We start from the raw sequence: 22,093 nt of genomic DNA, 5'->3' as shown, positions 1-22,093 counted from the left end.
TTATGCTTAGGTTTGGAGCTTAATCCGTCAATTAATTTCATGATAAATGTTCTTGGGCTTGATTACAGGTACTTGGATCTAAAATAAGTAAAGTATGCCACTCGATTGTGAGCTATGAATTTAACACACTAAAGTTCAAGATTACCAGGCTTCGTGCACAATGATCAAGTGGGAAGGAGAGACCCAGCACGGAGTTACCACTCAATCGGTGATTTCGTCTTGGAGGCAGCCATTTTTGGAAGGGGAATAACTTACTTGCTTTTATTGTCGACTCGGAGTGAGCTCCCCTCGTTTGTCGGCGATCCAGGTTTCGTGTCTTAACTGGACGAACTAGTCCTTGAGTTTGCCGAACAAGTTCACCCAGTTAAGACACAAACCATGGTTCGCGAACCTTAGTTCGGCGAACCAATGGTTCGTCTGGTTAAGAACAGCCTTAAGACGTCGGCCTCCTAATCGGGGGGTCGTCAGTTCGAATCTCCGTCGCTGCCGCCTGGTGGGTTAAGAGTGAAGATTTTTCCGATCTCCCATGTCAACTTATGTGCAGACCTGCTAGTGACTTAACCCCCTTCGTGTGTACACGCAAGCACAAGACCAAGTGCGCACGGAACAGATCCTGTAATCCATGTCGGAGTTCGGTGGGTTATGGAAACACGAAAATACCCAGCATGCCTATACCCAACGAAAGCGGAGTGAAGCTGACTATGGGGAACCCAAATGGGCAAACGAGCTCACACGTCACCAGAATTTCTGGAATGCTGAAGAAAAAGTATCATGCTATTTTGAAGTATAGGAGCCTTTTTACAGTGATTAGCCTCTTTACTGGTCCACATTAGGAGCATGGGCGCTTGATAAGGACCAGTTGTGAATGTTTCTGTATTCATTTTTGGATCAATTTCTATCAAACCTAGTTTGCTCCAATTAGGCCTAAAGGCTAGCTAAAAAGAGTAAAACTACCAAACACTATATTAAACTTCTTCGCAAGATTACAAGCTAGTTATCAGCGTGAAGCTAAAGACATCCATATTAGGGGCCTCTCCTCCACTTGCAGTAAGTAAATATTTTTGAAACCTCCATCGACCCTGTTTCGAGACACCAATGTCACAGAGTCGTCTGTTATGTTATAGAAACACCTTACCTGCTTCTTGAGCGAATGGCAAGGACGGGAAAGTAGGTCATCCATGGGAGGGGGGGGGGGTGTCTTAAATTATTATCACCATTCAAATTAGTAAAATAAACAGGATGTTATTTCTTAGAGCAATGTTCTATGCAGTATACCCCGAGGGCACGTTTCATGATATTGAGGATTGCAGTTTCCCCCTCACACACAATATTCCAAAATAATAAATAGTCAAACAGGGGCCAAAAAACAGTTTGCACCAAGAGTTCAACTTTTTATCTATCCAAAACAGTAAAAAAAATTATATGAACATTCGTATTTCCAAGATGATTGGCGTTCCAAGACGCTATATCCTAAAACCCCCAAAACATGCTTTTACAACTTCAGTGCATAATAACTGCCCAAAGGTGCTGTTTAAAGCAACCATTGATAATAATTTTTAACATACTCCTTGAACACATTAAGAACAAGAAGGGCAAAGCCCATACGACTCACATGCTTGACCTTGACCTTTACATGACCTTGACCTTCAGGGTCAAGGTCAAATAACTAAACCTAGCAATGACATCATACACTAAGAACTGCTTTACACATTTTTCCTACCAAAATACATGTGACCTTGACCCAAGGTCAAGGTCATCCAAGGTCATGCAACACAAAGCTGTTAATTCAAGACATAGGAAGTACAATGGTGCTTATTGGCTCTTTCTACCATGAGATATGGTCACTTTTAGTGGTTCACTACCTTATTTTGGTCACATTTCATAAGGGTCAAAGTGACCTTGACCTTGATCATATGTGACCAAATGTGTCTCATGATGAAAGCATAACATGTGCCCCACATAATTTTTAAGTTTGAAACAGTTATCTTCCATAGTTCAGGGTCAAGGTCACTTCAAAATATGTATACAATCCAACTTTGAAGAGCTCCTGTGACCTTGACCTTGAAGCAAGGTAAACCAAACTGGTATCAAAAGATGGGGCTTACTTTGCCCTATATATCATATATAGGTGAGGTATTCAATCTCAAAAACTTCAGAGAAAATGGGAAAAAATTGAAAAATAGCAGTTTTTTAGGCAACATTTATGGCCCCTGCGACCTTGACCTTGAAGCAAGGTCAAGATGCTATGTATGTTTTTTGGGGCCTTGTCATCATACACCATCTTGCCAAATTTGGTACTGATAGACTGAATAGTGTCCAAGAAATATCCAACGTTAAAGTTTTCCGGACGGACGGACGTCCGGACGGACGGACGGACGGACGGACGGACGACTCGGGTGAGTACATAGACTCACTTTTGCTTCGCATGTGAGTCAAAAATGGTTAACTTGCAAATAAAGGGACAGCATTGATCAGAACAATGGTAAGATAAAGGACGCTACTTTTATTTTGTACATTTTTTATCTTTATCGTTTCCTGTAGACCTCAGAAGTTCTAGCCAGCTTAAGAAATCATTCTAAAATCGAAAAACAAACATCTATACATTTTGTACGCAAAGTAGATTGATATTTGACACAGTCACACAGACATACGTGGGCTATGGGGCAACCCTACCCCCTAAATTTGAAAACGGGGTCAATTTCTTAACTGCATGCATTCAGCAAAACAATCCCTAAAAAAAAAATTTTTCACAAATGAACTTATGACTTTAGAAAAGCATTCAAAAATGCATATATACAACGCTTTTTCTTTGGTCCCAATTCAAGGGGGTGTGCTATTCTCAGGTAACACTGTGAACGCTCAAATGAGACTTGGTCACATGTCAAAAAAAGTAATCCCCCTGTTGTTCATGGTTGGTTGGTGGGATTTTTTTTATCTGAGCCATTGGCAAGCATGAAATGTCATCAACATTAGGAAAGACATAGTATCTCCCATTGTCTTTTGCGCGCAAACACTTCACACAGATCTCCTCTCGATCTGGCCCATCGGGGAAATGGGTTGACTTGGGGATGATCACCGCCCTGTATCTCTCCACCTTTCCATCCATGCTGACAAAGTCAGCGGTCACAAAGTCCCCAACTTGAATGTCTCACTGTGGGACAAAGAACCTGGTTTTCACGACTGGCACCACATGGTTGGCTGATCACGCGGCATCCAGTGGCGTGTTGTGGGTAGACGGCCATTGGACATAAATTGGGAAGGATGTCGCTGGATCATCTGGTTTGCATACTTTGTTGATGTACAACATTTAGTCAAGCTGTCGAACTAACAGAAACAAAAACTGAACTCACTGCATTTTTACAGCAAGAGCGTATACTCGTAGCATCGTCAGTTCACCGCTCGATGCAAAGGCAGTGAAATTGACAGGAAGAGCGGGGTAGTAGTTGCGCTGAGAAGGATAGCACGCTTTTCTTTATCTCTATTCTTTTTAACTTTCTGAGCGTGTTTTTAATCCAAACATATCACATCTATATGTTTTTGGAATCAGGAACCCACAAGGAATAAAATGAAATTGTTTTTAAATCGATTTCGGAAATTTTTTTTTAATAATAATTTTTATATTTTTAATTTTCAGAGCTTGTTTTTAATCCAAATATAACATATTTATATGTTTTTGGAATCAGAAAATGATGAAGAATAAGATGAACGTAAATTTGTATCGTTTTAAAAACAAATTATTTTTTTTTACAATTTTCAGGTTTTCAATGACCAAAGTTATTAATTAATTTTTAAGCCACCAAATTGAAATGCAATACCGAAGTTCGGCCTTCTTCAGAGATTGCTTGGCCAAAATGTCAATCAATTTGATTGAAAAATGAGGGTGTGACAGTGCCGCCTCAACTTTTACAAAAAGCCGGATATGACGTCATCAAAGGTATTTATCGAAAAAAATAAAAAATATATCCGGGAATATTATTCCCAGGAACTCTCATGTCAAATTTCATAAAGATCGGTCCAGTAGTTTGGTCTGAATCGCTCTACACATACACAGACCACACACACACACACACACACACACGCACAGACAGACACACACACACACACACACATATACCACGACCCTCGTCTCGATTCCCCCTCTACGTTAAAACATTTAGTCAAAACTTGACTAAATGTAAAAAAAAATAAATAAATAAAAAAATGGGATAGCGGTGAAACGGGATTGCGCCAAAATGGGATGCGGTAGTAAGATGACGCTTGGCTTGTGAAATGTCGCCAAAATGGGACGGCGGCAAAACGGGATTGCACGTAAATGGGATATTGCGCGAATTATAAACGAAGGAGTAGGCCCTAAGTTTCTCGTACGAGATGTTTACTGGGAGTAAATATTTGGGAGTAAAAATTTAGTTCCTTGTGGAGTTCTTTTTTCGTACAAGATTGTTACTGGAAGTTTACTCCGGAGTCAATTTTTTGTGGAGTAAAAATTCTGTGTTACACCGGTTCATGACCGTTGTGGTAACGAGCGCACATTGCTGTCTCCATATTGTGTTCCTACGAATCGAAAGTACGATCGCCAAGCCCTTCTGTCATTGAAGGCAACGTTCGATATTTCCGTCTGTCAGCGTCGCCAACGTTCGACAGATTGTACTACTGTTACTCACAAACTTTCAATTTACACAATGAAATGCCAATAACATGCAAACACAACAATGGGAGACGAAGGGAAAACCTACTAGCGATTGAAATTATGCAAACGAACTCACAAATCCCTCACTTTCCGAATGCAAACGCTGCAAATCCGTATGCGTGCGTCGCTGTGTCGAACGTTGGGTTGACGAACGTTGCTGACAGACGCAACAAAACTTGATCAAAAGGCACTAAAAACGATTAAATGTTTTACTCACTGGGTATCGCATTCCTCTTTTTATATTTAGTCAAGTTTTGACTAAATATTTTAACATCGAGGGGGAATCGAAACGAGGGTCGTGGTGTATGTGCGTGTGTCTGTGTGTCTGTGTGTCTGTCTGTGTGTGTGTGTAGAGCGATTCAGACTAAACTACTGGACCGATCTTTATGAAATTTGGCATGAGAGTTCCTGGGTATGAAATCCCCGAACGTTTTTTTCATTTTTTTGATAAATGTCTTTGATGACGTCATATCCGGCTTTTCGTGAAAGTTGAGGCGGCACTGTCACGCCCTCATTTTTCAACCAAATTGGTTGAAATTTTGGTCAAGTAATCTTCGACAAAGCCCGGGGTTCGGTATTGCATTTCAGCTTGGTGGCTTAAAAATTAATCAATGACTTTGGTCATTAAAAATCGGAAAATTGTAAAAAAAAAAAAAAAAATTATACAACGATCCAAATTTACGTTTATCTTATTTTCCATCATTTGCTGATTCCAAAAACATATAAATATGTTATATTCGGATTAAAAACAAGCTCTGAAAATTAAATATATAAAAATTATTATCAAATTTTTTTTATTTTTTTCGAAATCAATTCAAAAACACTTTCATCTTATTCCTTGTCGGTTCCTGATTCCAAAAATATATAGATATGATATGTTTGGATTAAAAACACGCTCAGAAAGTTAAAACGAAGAGAGGTACAGAAAAGCGTGCTATCCTTCTCAGCGCAACGAATACCCCGCTCTTCTTGTCAATTCCACGGGCACTGCCTTTGCCACGGGCGGTGGAGTGACGATGCTACGAGTATACGGTCTTGCTGCGTTGCGTTGCGTTCAGTTTCATTCTGTGAGTTCGACAGCTACTTGACTAAATATTGTATTTTCGCCTTACGCGACTTGTTCTTCCTGCAGACGATCTGAAGCGGTTGAAACGTCGTTTCCGATGAAAGGCTCGGTTATTTCCGTTAAAAACAAAGTTTGCCGAACGTGTGATTCAGTCTACAGACACCGGTCGGATCACAACAAAAATGTTCATTCTTTGCGATTTTGTGATACTGTTGATGATACACCTGCTTTCCAGTGAAGAACATCAATAAATTGATGTTCACAAGCTGTCTGGAACGCCGAAGAAGAAGAAGAAGAAGATGTTCACAAGCAAGAATAACAGACGCGATGTGTAAAATTAGGCTTTGCTTTGCAAACAAAGCACGTGTTTTTTTTACTGACAGACACTTTCGGTGGCGATTGAAAATTTTTCCAGAAACGGTTTTATGCTCCCATTTGATATTTTTTTATCTAGTCAGAGACTAACCTTGTGTATTAATTGAATTAATAACCCCATTATCATAAGTTTTGTGTGTTATTTTCGTGTCTGTTGAATCACACTTTGAGATGGGGTCATGTGACAGAAGGAAATGGTGTCTGTCAGGATTCACACGTTCGCTTCGAAAAACTCGCTCAAATAATTGCTCAAACACAAACATTTTAGCTTTTATTTATTTTTTTGTATTGCAAATACCATACTTACTCATGCCAAGCAGAAAAAATGATGAAAATCAACACAGTAAGCAAGTAATTTGAAGGCAAAGTTTACACACATCAAAGAGTCTGATTACCGTGAAACCTGCCCGAACTCGTCAAACAAGTTTAAGATGGGGGAGGGGGTTGCGACGGGGGGCAGGGATGGGGGTATCGGTTGAAAGAGGTATGGTAAGGAGGGGGGGGGGGGGGACTTTCACAAGTATTATACTTTAATAAACTACACAAAATCAGTCATCCGTCGCATAGAATGTAGGGCACTTACTCACAACATGAAACCTGCATGTTAAACTCCTTAAACCTGAGCAACAAACCCGCACAGCTGCTTTCATATGCGTGCAAGGAGTGAACTGAACAGTGTGCACTCTAACTTGCTTTCCTTCGGCTAGGAATAAGAAGACACCTCTTGTGTAGTTGTGTGTGTGTGTGTGTGTGTGTGTGTGTGTGTATGATAACGATCTGCTATTTGCCGTATAACTGGAGACTGCCTACGTGTGTGCGGTAACTTAACGCAATTCCACGCGAAAAACGTGCTGACCTAATCCACAGAAGCAGGCAGAGAGAGCACAGTCGCTGGGCCTTCCTCCTTTCAGTGTTTTGTACTGCTCTGGACTTTTAGACGCTAGATTTGGCGAGTGTGGAGAGGAATTAGCGTTTCTTAGGCAATTCTCGCCGCGAGCTGAACTGAACTGCACTGAACTTTATTTTATAAGGACACACACACACATTGACCCCAGAGTACCAGGGAAACAAGTCTAATCCGTTGACAGAGAAACAAACAGAGAAACAAACTAACAAACAAAGTTCTTTACTGGCTCTGTTGAGAATAACGGTGGTAATATACACAAAAAAGAGAAAACAATCTAGTTCATGTATGTACATGTAGTACACACACGTTGCAGTTAACGACACCTTGTTTACTTATGTGATTATCTAACACGTTGGTAGATCATAAAGAGGGATGCAATTCGTCAACGACTATCTTAACCTCGAACAAAACAATGCATTTTTACGATGTTTGTAGCGTGTTTGCATGCAATCAAGAGTCACTTCATCCTTACCCCGTATCACACACTTTATGAGGAGGTAAAAATAATACAGCAATTACAAACTATGCACAAATCGAACAGCCATTAAGTTTCCTCCGCAAATCTGCTTTAGTTTTTGACGTGCTATATCTGGTTCATATTTTACAGCAGTTTAAAAACGACATAAAATCGCTGGCAGCAGTTGGCACTAAATACAGAGATGCTCTGCAAATGTGTAAAATCTGTGTATGATCTGAAAATGGATAGTACAATGGATCTGAAATTTGTGTGAAACAGGGCTCGTTGTCGAAACAGGGCTCCACCCATATCGCAGCAACATGAGGACAACTTGCAAATTCATTTTTAGTGGGGTGCAGCAATTTGCGGACGTCTGTCACTATATTGCAGCAATTTGCGGACCAAAGACCGCCTATTTGGGGACGTCCGCAAATAGTCGCATTTTTCGGCCGATGTCCGCAAATTGCTGCGATATAGCGACGGACGACCCCATTTGGTCCGCATTTTCCTGCAAATCCACGCACGCACACACACACACACACACAAACACACACACGCACACTGACACAGACACACAAACACAGACACACACCAAGAAAGGTGCACACAGAAAACATTATATTTTGCATGAGACAAGCACTACTGAGATAAAGAAACTCGTTCATGTGCCTGTACTCTGCCTTGGGCCACTGACCTGAAAATAAGTGGGCCGGCCGTGAAATCCGTTGCATATAAAGGTGCATCTGCACCTGTCACCCCTGTCACGTGACGTATAAAACACTGACTAGGACGCGGAAGTTACCTGGTAGTCACTCAGTCGTCCCCAAAAAGCGACAACATCTGTTTACACAAACATCATCGCTGTCTGCCTTCTCTCAGTTTTGTTGTCACCTGTGTCATCGCTGTCTGCCTTCACCTCAACCCCTCACTGACCTCCTGCTATAGCGGTGAGTTGTTGCTGTTTCTCCTCGCCCGGTCTTGCTTTCGGTTTTGTTCTCCCTCCGCCGGCCCACCCCCTGCTGTGTCGTCTTCACTGTGGAGAGGTCACAACGCAGGTGTGTATTTATAACAGACATGGCTATGTCGTGAGTGTGTTTTCTCGTCCATGAGCTGTCGAACGTATGATTATTTTTTGTCCCTGGAATTTAAAAAACGCAGAAGTATGGCTACACTAGCTAAACATCATAATAATCCAGTGAGTCAGATCTCTCCGTCAGCTTCCGTGTCGGTCGCGTTTTCCTCACCACACCCATACCAGTTTAAGTTCATCCATGCAAACACACTCGCAAAACAGTTTATCACGTAGATACATTTCAAATAGGGAGCAAATGGTTAAATCTAAACCTACATATTTGTTCCCTAAAATTTGCTTCTCTGTCAATAAGCCTAATTACACACTTTCGAGAAAAACAACGTGGAATCGATTCTGAATCGAGTAAGCCAAATGGGTCCCAAACCCGTTTCGCCCGTTCTGCCGACCTGAAACGCAAAACAAAAGAATGTGCGCTTCAACTAAATTAATTTCTATTCGACTTCATTACTTTCTTGCAACTTATGAACCTTTACTTAAAGCTTTTAAATGGTCTGAAAGTAGTGTTACCGCGTACTTATCGATGCACTCATTCGTTTTATTTTTTCAGCGACGGTCACTTAGTTTAAGGTTGCAAAAGGGCTAAGTCTCGCTGGCAACAGTTTTACCCTGCACAGATCGCAACAGTGCCGCTAGTAGTCTACACTTTGTGTTTGATGGTAGAATGGGATATACAGATTACAACACTCGTGGTTTTTTATATGGCTTGTATTTCAGTCAAGACCCAGCGGGAATATCAATCGAGAGCCACTCGCCAGAGGCTCGTGTCTCCCGATGATATTCATCCGCTGGGTCTTGACTGAAATACAAGCCATATAAAAAACCACTCGTGTTGTAACCTATACATATATATATATATATATAAAACAAAATATAGTTCTACAACTTCTAGGCTTGCGTTGATTATTCTGCCCATGGTGAATTTCCCATGCTTTGTTACATCCCATTACAAATTCTCCTTACTTTGGTCATGCCATATAATATATACTTTACAGCTCCGTCCATCCATGGTATCGCGTGATATTGTGTCGAGACTGGGTCAATGAATATGATTATATTCTTTCACCCCGTCATACTTATACATACATCCTGCTTTCACTTTAGGTTTGTTCTAATTTGTCGACTTGGAAAATTCTTGCATTTTGACAGATTCAGTATGTCATTTCCTAAAACCAAGAGCTTTTAAGGCTGGAGTTCACACCTGAGGCCATATTTCAAAGTGGTTAGGCAGTTTTAAAGGTTTGTTTTTATGTTAGTTCAGTGTTTTGTTTATCAGGAAAAAACAAAATGAATAGAGCTTGTCGCGCAAAATTTTGAGATAGCGACTGAAGTTTGAGCATAGGTATGAGATTTTTTCACGCAAACCCTACTGAAGAAATTGTGATATTGTATTGTGAATATGTTAACAAAAAACCAATCGGATGATCAGAAACTGAAGAAGAGAAATAGGGAAGCAAAATAGAACATCAAACATAGTGATTTTACAGGTGAATTTGGAAAAAAACCCTTATGTATCCATTTTTGAAGCCCAATTTGAAGCATGGAACACAGTCAAACATAAATTAAAAGTGTTAAAGTGGTTACAGTGTTCAGAAATAGTGTTAAATAACAAGTTGAGTTATCCCTCTTCACAAATTTTAAGAGAAATACACCTCTTGTCGCGCAAAATTTTGAACTGTGATGCTTTTACTACCCCCACCCCCTACTCATTTTTCAGAAAAGAGTGCATATTATCTTCCAAATAGACAAGCAAGGTAGTCAGATGATCAAAACTTCAGAACAAAAATAGGGAAGCAAAATAGAACATGCAACATAGTGATTTAACTGGTGAATTCAGAAAAAACACACTTTTTCACTCATACTATAAACTGAATTTAAAGCTTGGAAGACAGAAAAAAATAAATTAAAAGTGCTCAAGTGGTTACAGTGTTCAGAAAAAGTGTTAGATACCAAGTTGAGTTATCCCTCTTCATCACAGTTAAAAGAAACACACCTCTTGTCGCGCAAAATCTTGAACTGTGATGCTTTTACTACCCCTACCCCCTACCCATTCTTCAGAAAAGAGTGCATATTATCTTCCAAATAGAAAGGCAAGGTAATCAGATGATCAAAAACTTCAGAACAGAAATAGGGAAGCAAAAAAGAACACCCAACAGAGTGATTTAGCTGTTGAATTCAGAAAAAAACCACTTGTTTACTCATTTTATAAGCTGAATTTAAAGCTTGGATGACAGAAAAAAATAAATTAAAAGTGCTAAAGTGGTTACAGTGTTCAAAAATAGTGTTAGATACCAAGTTGAGTGATCCCTCTTCATCACAGTTAAAAGAAACGCACCTCTTGTCGCGCAAAATCTTGAACTTTGATGCTTTTACTACCCCCACCCCCTACCTATTTTTCAGAAAAGAGTGCATATTATCTTACAAATAGGAAAGCAAGGTAATCAGATGATCAAAAACTTAAGATAAATAGGGAAGCAAAATAGAATATCCAACATACAGTCGTCTCCGCTTAGCTCGTCCCTCTCGGGACCGAAAAATTCGCGACGAGCTAACCGGCCGACGAGCTAAGCAGCGGACGAGGTAAACGGAGTCCAATTTCCCTGGGGGATATGCTGCGACGAGCTATCCGGCGAATTCGTCCAGACCAATATTAAAAGCACATAAACACTTGTAAACGGGTGTATCAGGTTCTGAGATAACTATCAATCTAGTAGATCATCCTCGAATAGCCCTTTGTTCACAACATGACATTTTACCGTGTCTACAAACCAGAAGTAATCCTTTCATCACCATGGAGTAGGAGCTATGATGTGCAATGGTCAAATGACGAATTTCTGTTCATAGACTCGGTAAGATGTTGATAGAGTTTATATTCGTTTCGCATATTGGGTTTGTAACATGTGTTACTATGAAAATAACAGAGAGATGGGCAGAAGAGAGAGAGAGAGAGAGAGAGAGAGAGAGAGAGAGAGAGAGAGAGAGAGAGAGAGAGAGAGAGAGAGAGAGAGAGAGAGAGAGAGAGAGACTGAGTGACAGATGGATGCCAGAAATGATTGACAGGTGTCATTGTCCAAACATTATTCTAATTAGTCATACAAAGAAAGTTTTGTGTGTACATTGTACCTACTAATAAGTGGGAGAAAATTGAAACAAAGTAGCAAAATCAGATAAACAGCGCATGTTTTCTTCTTTGACATTCAATTCGAAAAGTCTGGCAGTTTATGGAACGTTCTTTTGTTACTGTCATCCTGTCAGAAGACGTCATCGCTGACGACACAATGTCGTTATGACGAGCTATCCGGCGTAAATGACGTCACACCATGCCTTGGGACTGGAAAGTTTGGTCGAGCAAAGCGGCGGACGAGCTAACCGGCGGACGAGCTAACCAGCTTAATTTTACAGATACAAAGAAGGACGTCAGCCCGGGGAAAAAATATGGCGACGAGCTAAACGGCGGACGAGCTAAGCGGGGTCGAGCTAAGTGGAGTCGAGTGTAGTGATTTAACTGTTGAATTAAAAAAACACCTTTTTTTTCTCATTGTTTGAAGCTGAATTAGAAGTTTGGAATTCCTCCGAAAGCGGCGTATGGCTGCCTAAATGGCTGGGTAAAAACGGTCATACACGTAAAAATCCACTCATGCTAAAAACATGAGTGAACGTGGGAGTCTAAGCCCATGAACAAAAAAGAGGAGGAGAAGAAGAAGAAGTTTGGAAGACAGATAAAATAAATTAAAAGTGCTAAAGTGGTTACAGTGTTCAGAAATAGTGTTAGATACCAAGTTGAGTTGTCGCTCTTTATCACAGTTAAAAGAAACACACCTCTTGTCGCGCACAATCTTGAACTGTGATCCTTTTACTACCCCCGCCCCCTCCCCATTTGAACACAAAAGAGTGTATATTCTCTTCCAATTAGAAAACTAAGTAATTTGCAACTGGACATTTTTAAAATACATATTTTCTGTCAGTCCAAGGATTGCTTAGTCCATTAAAAACAAACAGACTAGGATTTAGCGCACCCATTTTAAGAAAAAGTTAACATGATAATTGATATATATATATATATATCAGACTTTTTTTTATGCAATTACTACTGAAGATTCCAGACCAGGTAAAACAATCATTTTATATTCTTTGTCACATTTTTTACTCTTTTTTTTATAAATTTATCTATAGCGAGTCTTGTCTCTTTGTGTCATTTAGTTATTTTGAAGAATTCTATCCTGGCAAAAAAAATTAAAAATCCCTACCTATCTACCCTATTTTGTTTACCCATGTTATTAGGAACAGACAATTTATTTTTTATTGGCCAAAAGATCTTGAAACATTTGTTTTAATAGAGAAATAAGAAGTACAGCCCTTAGCTGTGTCACTCGAATTTCTTTGTCAGGCTGAAACTTAGCTGTTGCGTTGAAGTCTGCTGTGTGTGTCTGGGTCCAAAGCAACTTTCACATTCTCATCTACACATTCTCATCTACACACTCACGTTACTCACACAATTATACAATTCTACCCACAGAGGCGTTCGGGGATGGGGGTCTCGCACTCGGGCGAATCACACCACAAAATACAAAGTATAACGTACACAGATTTTTCTATTGAACCAAAAGGCAAATTAAATCATGAATAAATCAATCAAGCAAAACTTCCACACAATGAGTGAATGACACATTCACTCTCGGTTCACACTGCGCTCTGGGCATGCACACTTGGCAGCACGTATACGTTCCGACGCCGTTTGTCTTCCTGCAAGTCCAGCACAGGCACACGATTGTCCAAGAATCACAATAATCCTCGTGAATGTCACAGCAGGCATAGTAAGGTTACGTAGAAAAGTCCAAAAGGGTGCGTTAATGGTGGTAATCCGGCACACACACACACACACACACACACACACACACACACACTGACACTGACACACACACACTCCGGTTTGGTAAGTTACCTGATAAATAATGTAGCCTGTAGATTTAACGGGGAGACTGATCAGACAGGAAGAGTAATACTTTCACATTTCCGATGTTCAGCGATAAACTTGTTTTCTTCGAGAGTTCGATCTTCGTGCGATTCTGGCGCGTTGTCACCAAGAACGTTAAAAAAACACAGGATATCATCATGATGCCTCTCTACAAAAACCAGGTCTAGGAACTCTTCATCTAAAGTCAGTCAGTATTAACCTCCTCAACACAATCCTCATCTTGTCCCATAGTGATTTCTGCCGCCAAAGAACATGTGGTTCTCAACTCAAAAGACCGATTTGTCGTCTTCCGGCATTGCGAAATTCAGATCTACCCCAACTTCGTGCATTGATCTGAGCAATAAAATGTAGATGCGATAATCTGCAAACATCTCTTCAACACAATCTGCATCTTGTCCCATCGTGATTTCTGTCAGCAAAGAACATGTGGTTCTCAACTCACAAGACCAATTTGTCATCTTCCAGTGTGAAATTCTTATCTGCCCCAAGTACGTGCAATAAAATGTAGAAGCGATAATCTGAAAAAAATCTGTTCGCGTGAACGCTGCCACGTTGTCATCAGTCCAATGTCTGTTATCCAGAGCAGGGACGAACACACTTTTTCATCAGCAGTTTGTTATGTTTATCCGCAGACTGCTTTCCATTACTTGTCTGTTTTAGATTGACTCGTATGGTTCTTCAGCCAGGCAAGAAGTGCTTGTTTACAGTGACACGTTCTCACGCACGACATGTCGTAAATGCAAGTTCTAACGATTGTTTTTTTATTGCACTGATAGAGAATGTCGATAGTTGTAAACTTCTGACATTTCCTAATGTTTATTTCATTATTTTGCATACGGATATGGCTAATAAGTGGATAATCTGTTACGACACGAAACGCGTTCTAAATCCGGGAAGGGAGGCTACTCCAGCGTACTGTCAGGTGTGTTCTAATACCTTAACTGCAATAACTGTGTATAGGCTCAAACCCCATTTTGTTTAAAAGAAATACTACAGAATTCCGGCCCCTTTCTACTTTTAAACAACACGAGTAAATGGTCCAATGACTCAGCTTCCCCACACGTAACATTAAATTAATGACATATGACACCGATTGACCAAACAGTCGACTACACCAGTACAAAAAATACGATAGCCAGAAAACGTCAGTCCTGTTTCGTAAAATAATGTATGTGTGAATGTGTCTTTCAGATAAAGTTTGCTAATGGGATAAAAGCGAAGATGGCGACAGCTTTCACAGACGATGATGACTTCTACAAAATGGATGCCAGTCCCAAAGGTCAGTTGGCTGGTCATTACTTGAATGGCACAGGGATAGATGGGAGGAGCATGGCCATTTTGAAGCGTTGTCAACAAAAGAGAGTATTTTGGAAACAGTGCTTTCCTGGCCATGGCCTTGGGGTGTTGTTAGGGCATGTCCAGATGCAACACTCCGAGGGTTTAGGTGGGGAGAAAACGATAATTGGTCGGTTTACCCTGACAACCAAATGTTAAGTGGACATAATCGAAGGCGCAAAGCCGAAAGCAGGCTCACGCAGTAACCTTGTCAAGACAAGGGGTACGCCTTCCCGGATATGGTATTTAGTCCATAGAAGCTTAATTTTCCAAAGTGGTGTCAGCTGAGCTTAGACTGTATGTGTCAATGTAGTTTGTGACCTAGCTCATTCCAAATGCATTACTCCCATGGAATGTGTGGATATGGTTGCAAAGGTAACCGAATAACAATGCGCCCTTTGATAGGACGTTCAAGGGAATTCCTTTGGGTCTTTTTTCAGATGGTATGCGCCAGTAGAGCATGGTGCGTCAGTTCATTCCACTATGCACTCCGACAATATATAATATGTTCAGGCGGAAACATACGTATCGTTTTGACTGCTGTCAATGCCTGTGTTGTGTCCTAGCTCTCAGCGTCTGCATTATAGTGTTCTTGTTACTGGATGCTCGAGCTTGCCACTTGTTCTCTTCATTTCATTTAGAGTTGAACCGGTGGCCCGGTAGCTCAGTTGGTAGAGCACTGGACTTGTGATCCTAAGGACGCAGGTTCGAATCTGGGCCGGGACGGACACGGGTCAACTTTATGTGCAGACTCAGAGACGGTATCCATGTTCCACTCCCGTGGACCACGGTCATTCTGCCATAAATGCAAGTGGCTGCTTACACCTAAACACGCTTACACCTGGGAAGCGCGACTCTGTTGCTGCTAGCTTTCCACTGGGAGGAAGTGACCCGAATTTCCCAGCGATGGGACAATAAAGTTGTGACAATGAAAACAAAGACACTGATTGTGTATTGTTGTTTTCAGGAATCTGTTTGATAATCAATAACTTTAAGTTCGAACTGGTTGCCTTTTGTTGTTTTCAGGAATCTGTTTGATAATCAATAACTTTAAGTTCGAGCTGATTGTGTATTGTTGTTTTCATGTATCTGTTTGATAATCAATAACTTTAAATTCGAACTGGTTGCCTTTTGTTGTTTTCAGGTATCTGTTTGATAATCAATAACTTTTAATTCGAACTGGTTGCCTTTTGTTGTTTTCAGGTATCTGTTTGATAATCAATAACTTTTAATTCGAACTGGTTGCCTTTTGTTGTTTTCAGGAATCTGTTTGATAATCAATAACTTTAAGTTCGAACTGGTTGCCTTTTGTTGTTTTCAGGTATCTGTTTGATAATCAATAACTTTGAGTTCGAACTGGTTGCCTTTTCTTGTTTTCAGGTATCTGTTTGATAATCAATAACTTTGAGTTCGAACTGGTTGCCTTTTGTTGTTTTCAGGAATCTGTTTGATAATCAATAACTTTGAGTTCGAACTGGTTGCCTTTTGTTGTTTTCAGGTATCTGTTTGATAATCAATAACTTTAAATTCGAACGGTCTCACCGATTGGACACTGGGCCCGCCGACAAAGGTAAGTGTTTTGATCGGGATTTACATGAGGTATAAGTTTTGATGTTGTACGTTGGTTATTGCATAAGGTCTAGGGAAGGCCTTTTATCTTATATTTCTCAAACACAGCCTGTGGCCTCTTCATGTTGCACGCTGCCGATTGAGGTCCAGGGAAGCCCTTCTGTTACATCTCTCTCTGGGGAGCGAACGTTTTGTTTTTTCTCGGACCGAAATTAAGCTGTAGATCTATCATTCCATCTAACATCTAATGATGTCAGGGCTTTACACGAACATAAATACACCCACCGAAATATTGCATACATGTATACTAGATCAATTAGCGCCTAATTGGTCTCAGTGCCCTGCAAACTTACGTCTACTTTGACGAGGCTTAGAACGAAAATGTAAGTTTCACACGTGAGTGCCATCATACGATGTTTGGAAGTAACTCAGTGAGGGTTTGCTTTAATTTGGAAAGAGTAGCGCCCCCTGACAATGAGACAAACAACGAATGCCGCGGACCGGTGAAGACGTCCGAGTAACGTGCAATAGTGTGTTGTACTTTGGTTCCGTGTGTTGGGGTGGCAACATCAACAAGCAAGACAGGGATAGATTAGATAAATTCATCAGGAAAGCAAGTGGGGTGGTTGGGAGGAAGCAGGACAATTTCACATCAACACATGAACGACGACTGACTGACAAGGTACAGAAGATTTTGGCTGACGACTCGCACCCACTCAGACCGGAATTTGACAGTAGACGGACAGACAGGAGCAACAGATTCAGACAACCAACTGCAAGATCCACACGCTACAGAAATTCGTTCATTCCATCTGCAATTCACATCTTCAATTCTCAGGTGGGGCGGTAGATGCTGGTGTTGTTGCTCTGATGCACGGGGTCAGTGTTCTGTATTGTTTCAGTATTGTTGATTTTGTTTTGCATTCTACTCTCTTAGACAATTTGTGATAACCGGCAAGGTGCTGACTTTCTTTTGTGCATTGTTGATGGTGAATGCATGTTAATGTATTGTTAATATACTTTCTTATGTGATAACCAATGTGCTATATTTTCTCAGGACAAAGAACAAATGTTTATTTTGAATGTTTTATGTATGTTATTATTACGGACACAAACGCTCAGCAATGTAATTTCTCTTTTAGAGATTAATAAAGTTATTGTATTGTATTGTATTGTATTGTATTGTATTGTACACCAAATACTTTTCTCGCGTCTGTGTTGTGCAATGTTCGCTCGATGCTAGACTAGGTCATTTTCTTTCGAAAATATGCACATCGATGCAAAGAATACATGTTTATACGAAATCCTAGCTCCAAAAAGAATGATGCCTTCCGGATTGCTTTCTATAGATAATGAAACTATCAGAACAAATACATGTGATAGAACTGATGAGGAGCAGAGTGATACGATGTTTACACGGAAACACGATGCTTGGGACTTTAATTACTGGTAAGCAAACTCAGGAACAAGAAGGAGTTTGTCAACATAAGAAAATCATTTTGGTCGTGTTGCAATCACATCTGGTGTAACACGAGACATTTACTCCCACGAGATTTTTACTCCAGAGAAAAAAAACTTGAACGAAAAGTTTACTCCCTTTACGAAAAAAGTACTCCCCCATAACACGAGAAAATTACTACCCATGACAGGTGTGTTCCGAGCAAACATGTTACCATCCTGACGAATAAATAACGAATACATTACGCCAGGTGTACGCAACTTGTACTCCCTTGTCCACTGTTAGTCCTGGTGGTGGAAGGGGTGGAGGGAGGGGTAGCGCGACATTCGTTTGCACAAGATCACAAAATTATTGGCATTATCCCTTCGCCCGCATCCCATTTTAGCGTACGATTTATTTTAATTTTGTGGAGGGAGTAATGTTTTGTTGCTTGGGGAGTTCTTTTCTCGTACGACAGTCAATATTTTGTGGAGTAAACATTTCGTGTTACACCGGCGTAACGGGCAGGGAGTAAGTAAGTAAGTAAGTAAGTAAGTAAGTAAGTAAATAAGTAAGTAAGTAAGTAAGCAATCGCATTTCTTCTTCTGCAATCGCATGAATACAAACAAGGTTGGTGACATACTGAGTTCACAATAACATTGACAGGTCTCCATTTGAAACTTCACGGTTATCATGGTCGATTGACGTTCTCCAAACACAAATTTAAGCCCGACAGAGCGAAGAAGGCTTTGGTCGGGTGTCAGTAGACCATGATAACCACAACGTTTCAAATGTAAGGCTATCAATGTGTAACTAACTCAAGTAACCACCGAGCATGACGGTTATGGCAGAGTTATTTCAGAACAAAATAGTATTACATTGTGACAGGGGAGGCTACCGCTCCTTTCACAGCAGACTCTGCACCCGAGTTGTTGGCCTTTAAAAGTCAACACCGGTGTATTGTGGAATTCTGTTTGTGATGGGGTCTGGTGGTTTCCGATTGTCTGTATGTTCATGGAAACCTTCGGGTTTGCATAACAGTTTTTATAGGGCTAAGAAATTAGCCCTAACATTTTCAATCCTGTTTGATTGCACTTCGCTTCCCGAGGTGATCGTAGTGTTACGGCACTCGGTTACACATAATTTACGTTTATATTGTTTATATGTTCTCCAAACGTGTGTGTGTGTGTGTGTGTGTGTGTGTTTGTGTGTGTGTGTGTGTGTGTGTGTGTGAGTGTGTGTGTGTGTGTGTGTGTGTGTGTGTGTGTGTGTGTGTGTGTGTGTGTGTGTGTGTGTGTGTGTGTGTGTGTGTGTGTGCAACGAATATTTCAGAAAACCTAACTCGCACGTTCAAGAATATGGACTTTGAAGTGAGATATTTTGAAAATCAAACGTGCGAGCAGATGAAAACACGGATAAAAAGTATACAAAAAGAAGACCATTCCAACTACGACTGCTTTGTCTGCTGCATAAGTTCCCATGGAAACAAGACAGGGGTGTGCGGAGCTGACGATTACACCGTGAATATCAGCGAACTCCAGGAGTACGTCTTCTCAACCCAGTGTCCCTCCCTGGCTGGAAAGCCAAAAGTCTTCTTCGTTGATGCCTGCCGAGGAGGGGAAGGCCAAAAAGGTATTCTTCTTCTTATTATTATTATCATTATTATCATCATACCAGTTAATGAGACATCACAGTGCGTTCTGCGATTGATAGAGCAAATCGAAACAAAGAATAATTGAACAAAGGGCGTAGTTTCAGGCCTGGCAAATTTACACCAGTGGCAAATGAAACTATGGCATTGTTTGCACCAACTTCTTGTCTGTAGTCATGCCAAGTCATGATTTTTTGGGACGTAAGCAAACAGTCCTATTACGGTTTTTAAGACTCTTTCCTGAAACGTGCATAACATCTAAACTAATTTCTGTCACAATCCGAAATTTTACTCGAAGTACGTCTAGTATTTAGGCATAATATCCTAACAGTTTAAAAGCAATCCGCCAAGTCATTGCTGAACACAGTGCTTGGTAGATATCTAATTTGACTTTAAAAGTTGCCAAAATATGCCTTTTATGATTTTTCGTCGATATTTAAGTGGTCACTTCTGTTTTTGTCACGGCGATTTGGGGTAAACCTTCTTTAATTGCCGGTTTCGGTGATCCCTGTTAAAGAAATCTTTAATCCGAAATGTGTGGCAGGTAGTCATTTGGACGACATAGCATAGCATAGAAAGTTTGAGCTAAATGACTCCAGTAATTAATGCTTTAATTTGGGTGGAAAGTTTGTCGCAATAACGAAGTTTATGTATGGATGGATGGATCGATAAATTGATGTGTGCATGTATGTTTTGATTCTCAGAACATGGCATATCAAATAACCAAAACCATTGTCAGAACATGGCAAATTTACGGAGCATACGCATTAATATTAAACACAATATCATTTTGCATGAGTACCTTATTCAGATGAAATCAATACTCTATGCGGATTCAAACATTCATTGAACTCTTGATTTTTGCCTGTGCCAAAATGGACATTTTTCTTTGCAACAATTCTTTTTTTTATTGTTGTTGAATAGGTCATTATCTGGCGCAATCAGGGGCTCCAGCCAGAGGTGTGGTGATCACAGACAAACGGGACTTTTTCCTGTCCTTTGTTACAATCCCAGACAACGTAGCGTATTGTAATCCAGACTCAACAAAAGGCTCAGTATACTTCTATCACCTCACCAGATTACTGGAACGTTACGCGAAAAGGTTGGTGACCCCAAATCTATAGTTGTTTGACTCTCTCTCTCTCTCTCTCTCTCTCTCTCTCTCTCTCTCTCTCTCTCTCTCTCTCTCTCTCTCTCCTCTCTCTCTCTCTCTCCCCCTCTCTCTCTCTCTCTCTCCCCCTCTCTCTCTCTCTCTCTCTCTCTCTCTCTCTCTCTCTCTCTCTCTCTCTCTCTCTCTCTCCAAGTTTCCCCCAGTGTACATGAGACGTCTTGGCTACAGGTCCTGCTTCTAGCCCTCTGTAATCTTGCTCAGGTAAATATGTAAAATGCACATTCATATAACAACAGTTTTGAAAAGTCAAATATAGAATACTACATGGATTGCTGTGTCGTACAAGGTTTACACCTGTTGGGTTTTTTCTTTGAATATTAGAAGGTCAGTGAGAGCGAGCTTTTCACTATTTATAAATACAACGAAAGTAAACCTGGCATGACATAGCAAATTATGCCGTTTTCTGTTTATTGAATTCCTTCTGCCTTAAAGTTTTCAGAGTCTGCTTGAACCTCGGTCTCGTTCAAAAGCCTCGCGACATCTCTGACGTTACCGGAAAAAGACAACATAACAGAATTTATTTCTTCTTGGTCACTCTATAAAAGTTGTCTAGATCTGTTTTAAATAATTCAAAACGTCTTCTACCTGCTACCAGGACAGACTGTAGTTTGACCCGACCTCATTTGCATGATATACACACGTGTGGTTTATTTATCACACGGATGTCTTTCGCGAATGTAGAATAAAGCAGCCTCTGTATTTTATGTTTATTTGCAGCAAAACCCTGATGCATATATTGCACAAGTTGAATGAAGCATTGACCGAAGAATCCCAAGGAAATAAACTACAGACAGCTGAATATCAATCGACGCTCGCGAAGGAACTTCGTTTTTATTGTCCAGGTGGGTTTTCACGCGCTTTTATGTGTGTATTTGTTTATGAGTACTTTTGATGATTGTAATAACTAACTTGATTATTATTCACAGAATGACAGAATGATCTTTTAAATGAGGAGAAATATTACATCAGGGTAATGTTCTCTTACTTATTGAATGTGAGAGGTGAAACGAGGGAAACACTTATCAAACAGTATCCGACTTGCTCTCACAAGGTTGTGTAGCTGCGTCAAGACAAGCCAGAGCAGCTTGACACTAAGCCAGGAGCAAGATTTCTTACAAAGATCATGATATGACAGAACATGATGTGAAAGAGCATACTGTGACAACAACACAAAACACTGTTTATAGTTCTTGTTTTCTCTTTCTTTTTTTTTAGTGCAAGCCATGGTGAGTGCATCACTTCTGGTATGAGCGTGGCGCAACGAACACACGAGAGAGAGAGAGAGAGAGAGAGAGAGAGAGAGAGAGAGAGAGAGAGAGAGAGAGAGAGAGAGAGAGAGAGAGAAAGAGAGAAAGAGGGAGAGAGAGAGAGG

The 22,093-nt window shown here is 40.5% G+C and overlaps 1 protein-coding gene and 1 long non-coding RNA gene across 2 annotated transcripts in view; both read left to right on the top strand.

Annotated features, from left to right (window-relative positions):
* The first annotated feature begins 8,389 nt into the window (after window positions 1-8,389).
* On the top strand, window positions 8,390-16,070 carry LOC138947806 (uncharacterized). The gene is made up of 3 exons (XR_011449811.1): window positions 8,390-8,439; window positions 14,749-14,836; window positions 16,037-16,070. It is a non-coding gene; the product is annotated as an uncharacterized lncRNA (long non-coding RNA).
* A 3,187-nt stretch (window positions 16,071-19,257) lies between these two features.
* Window positions 19,258-22,093, top strand: part of LOC138946788 (uncharacterized) — a 41,430-nt gene continuing 38,594 nt past the window's right edge. Inside the window, exons 1-4 of the mRNA XM_070318191.1 lie at window positions 19,258-19,531; window positions 20,475-20,652; window positions 21,439-21,563; window positions 21,937-21,947. Of these exons, the coding sequence (XP_070174292.1) occupies window positions 19,258-19,531; window positions 20,475-20,652; window positions 21,439-21,563; window positions 21,937-21,947 (588 nt within the window). The remainder of the gene's footprint in view (window positions 19,532-20,474; window positions 20,653-21,438; window positions 21,564-21,936; window positions 21,948-22,093) is intronic.

Source organism: Littorina saxatilis, linkage group LG14 (genome assembly GCF_037325665.1).
Source record: "Littorina saxatilis isolate snail1 linkage group LG14, US_GU_Lsax_2.0, whole genome shotgun sequence".
NCBI lineage: Eukaryota > Metazoa > Mollusca > Gastropoda > Littorinimorpha > Littorinidae > Littorina > Littorina saxatilis.
This window is presented reverse-complemented; position numbering and strand designations above follow the sequence as displayed.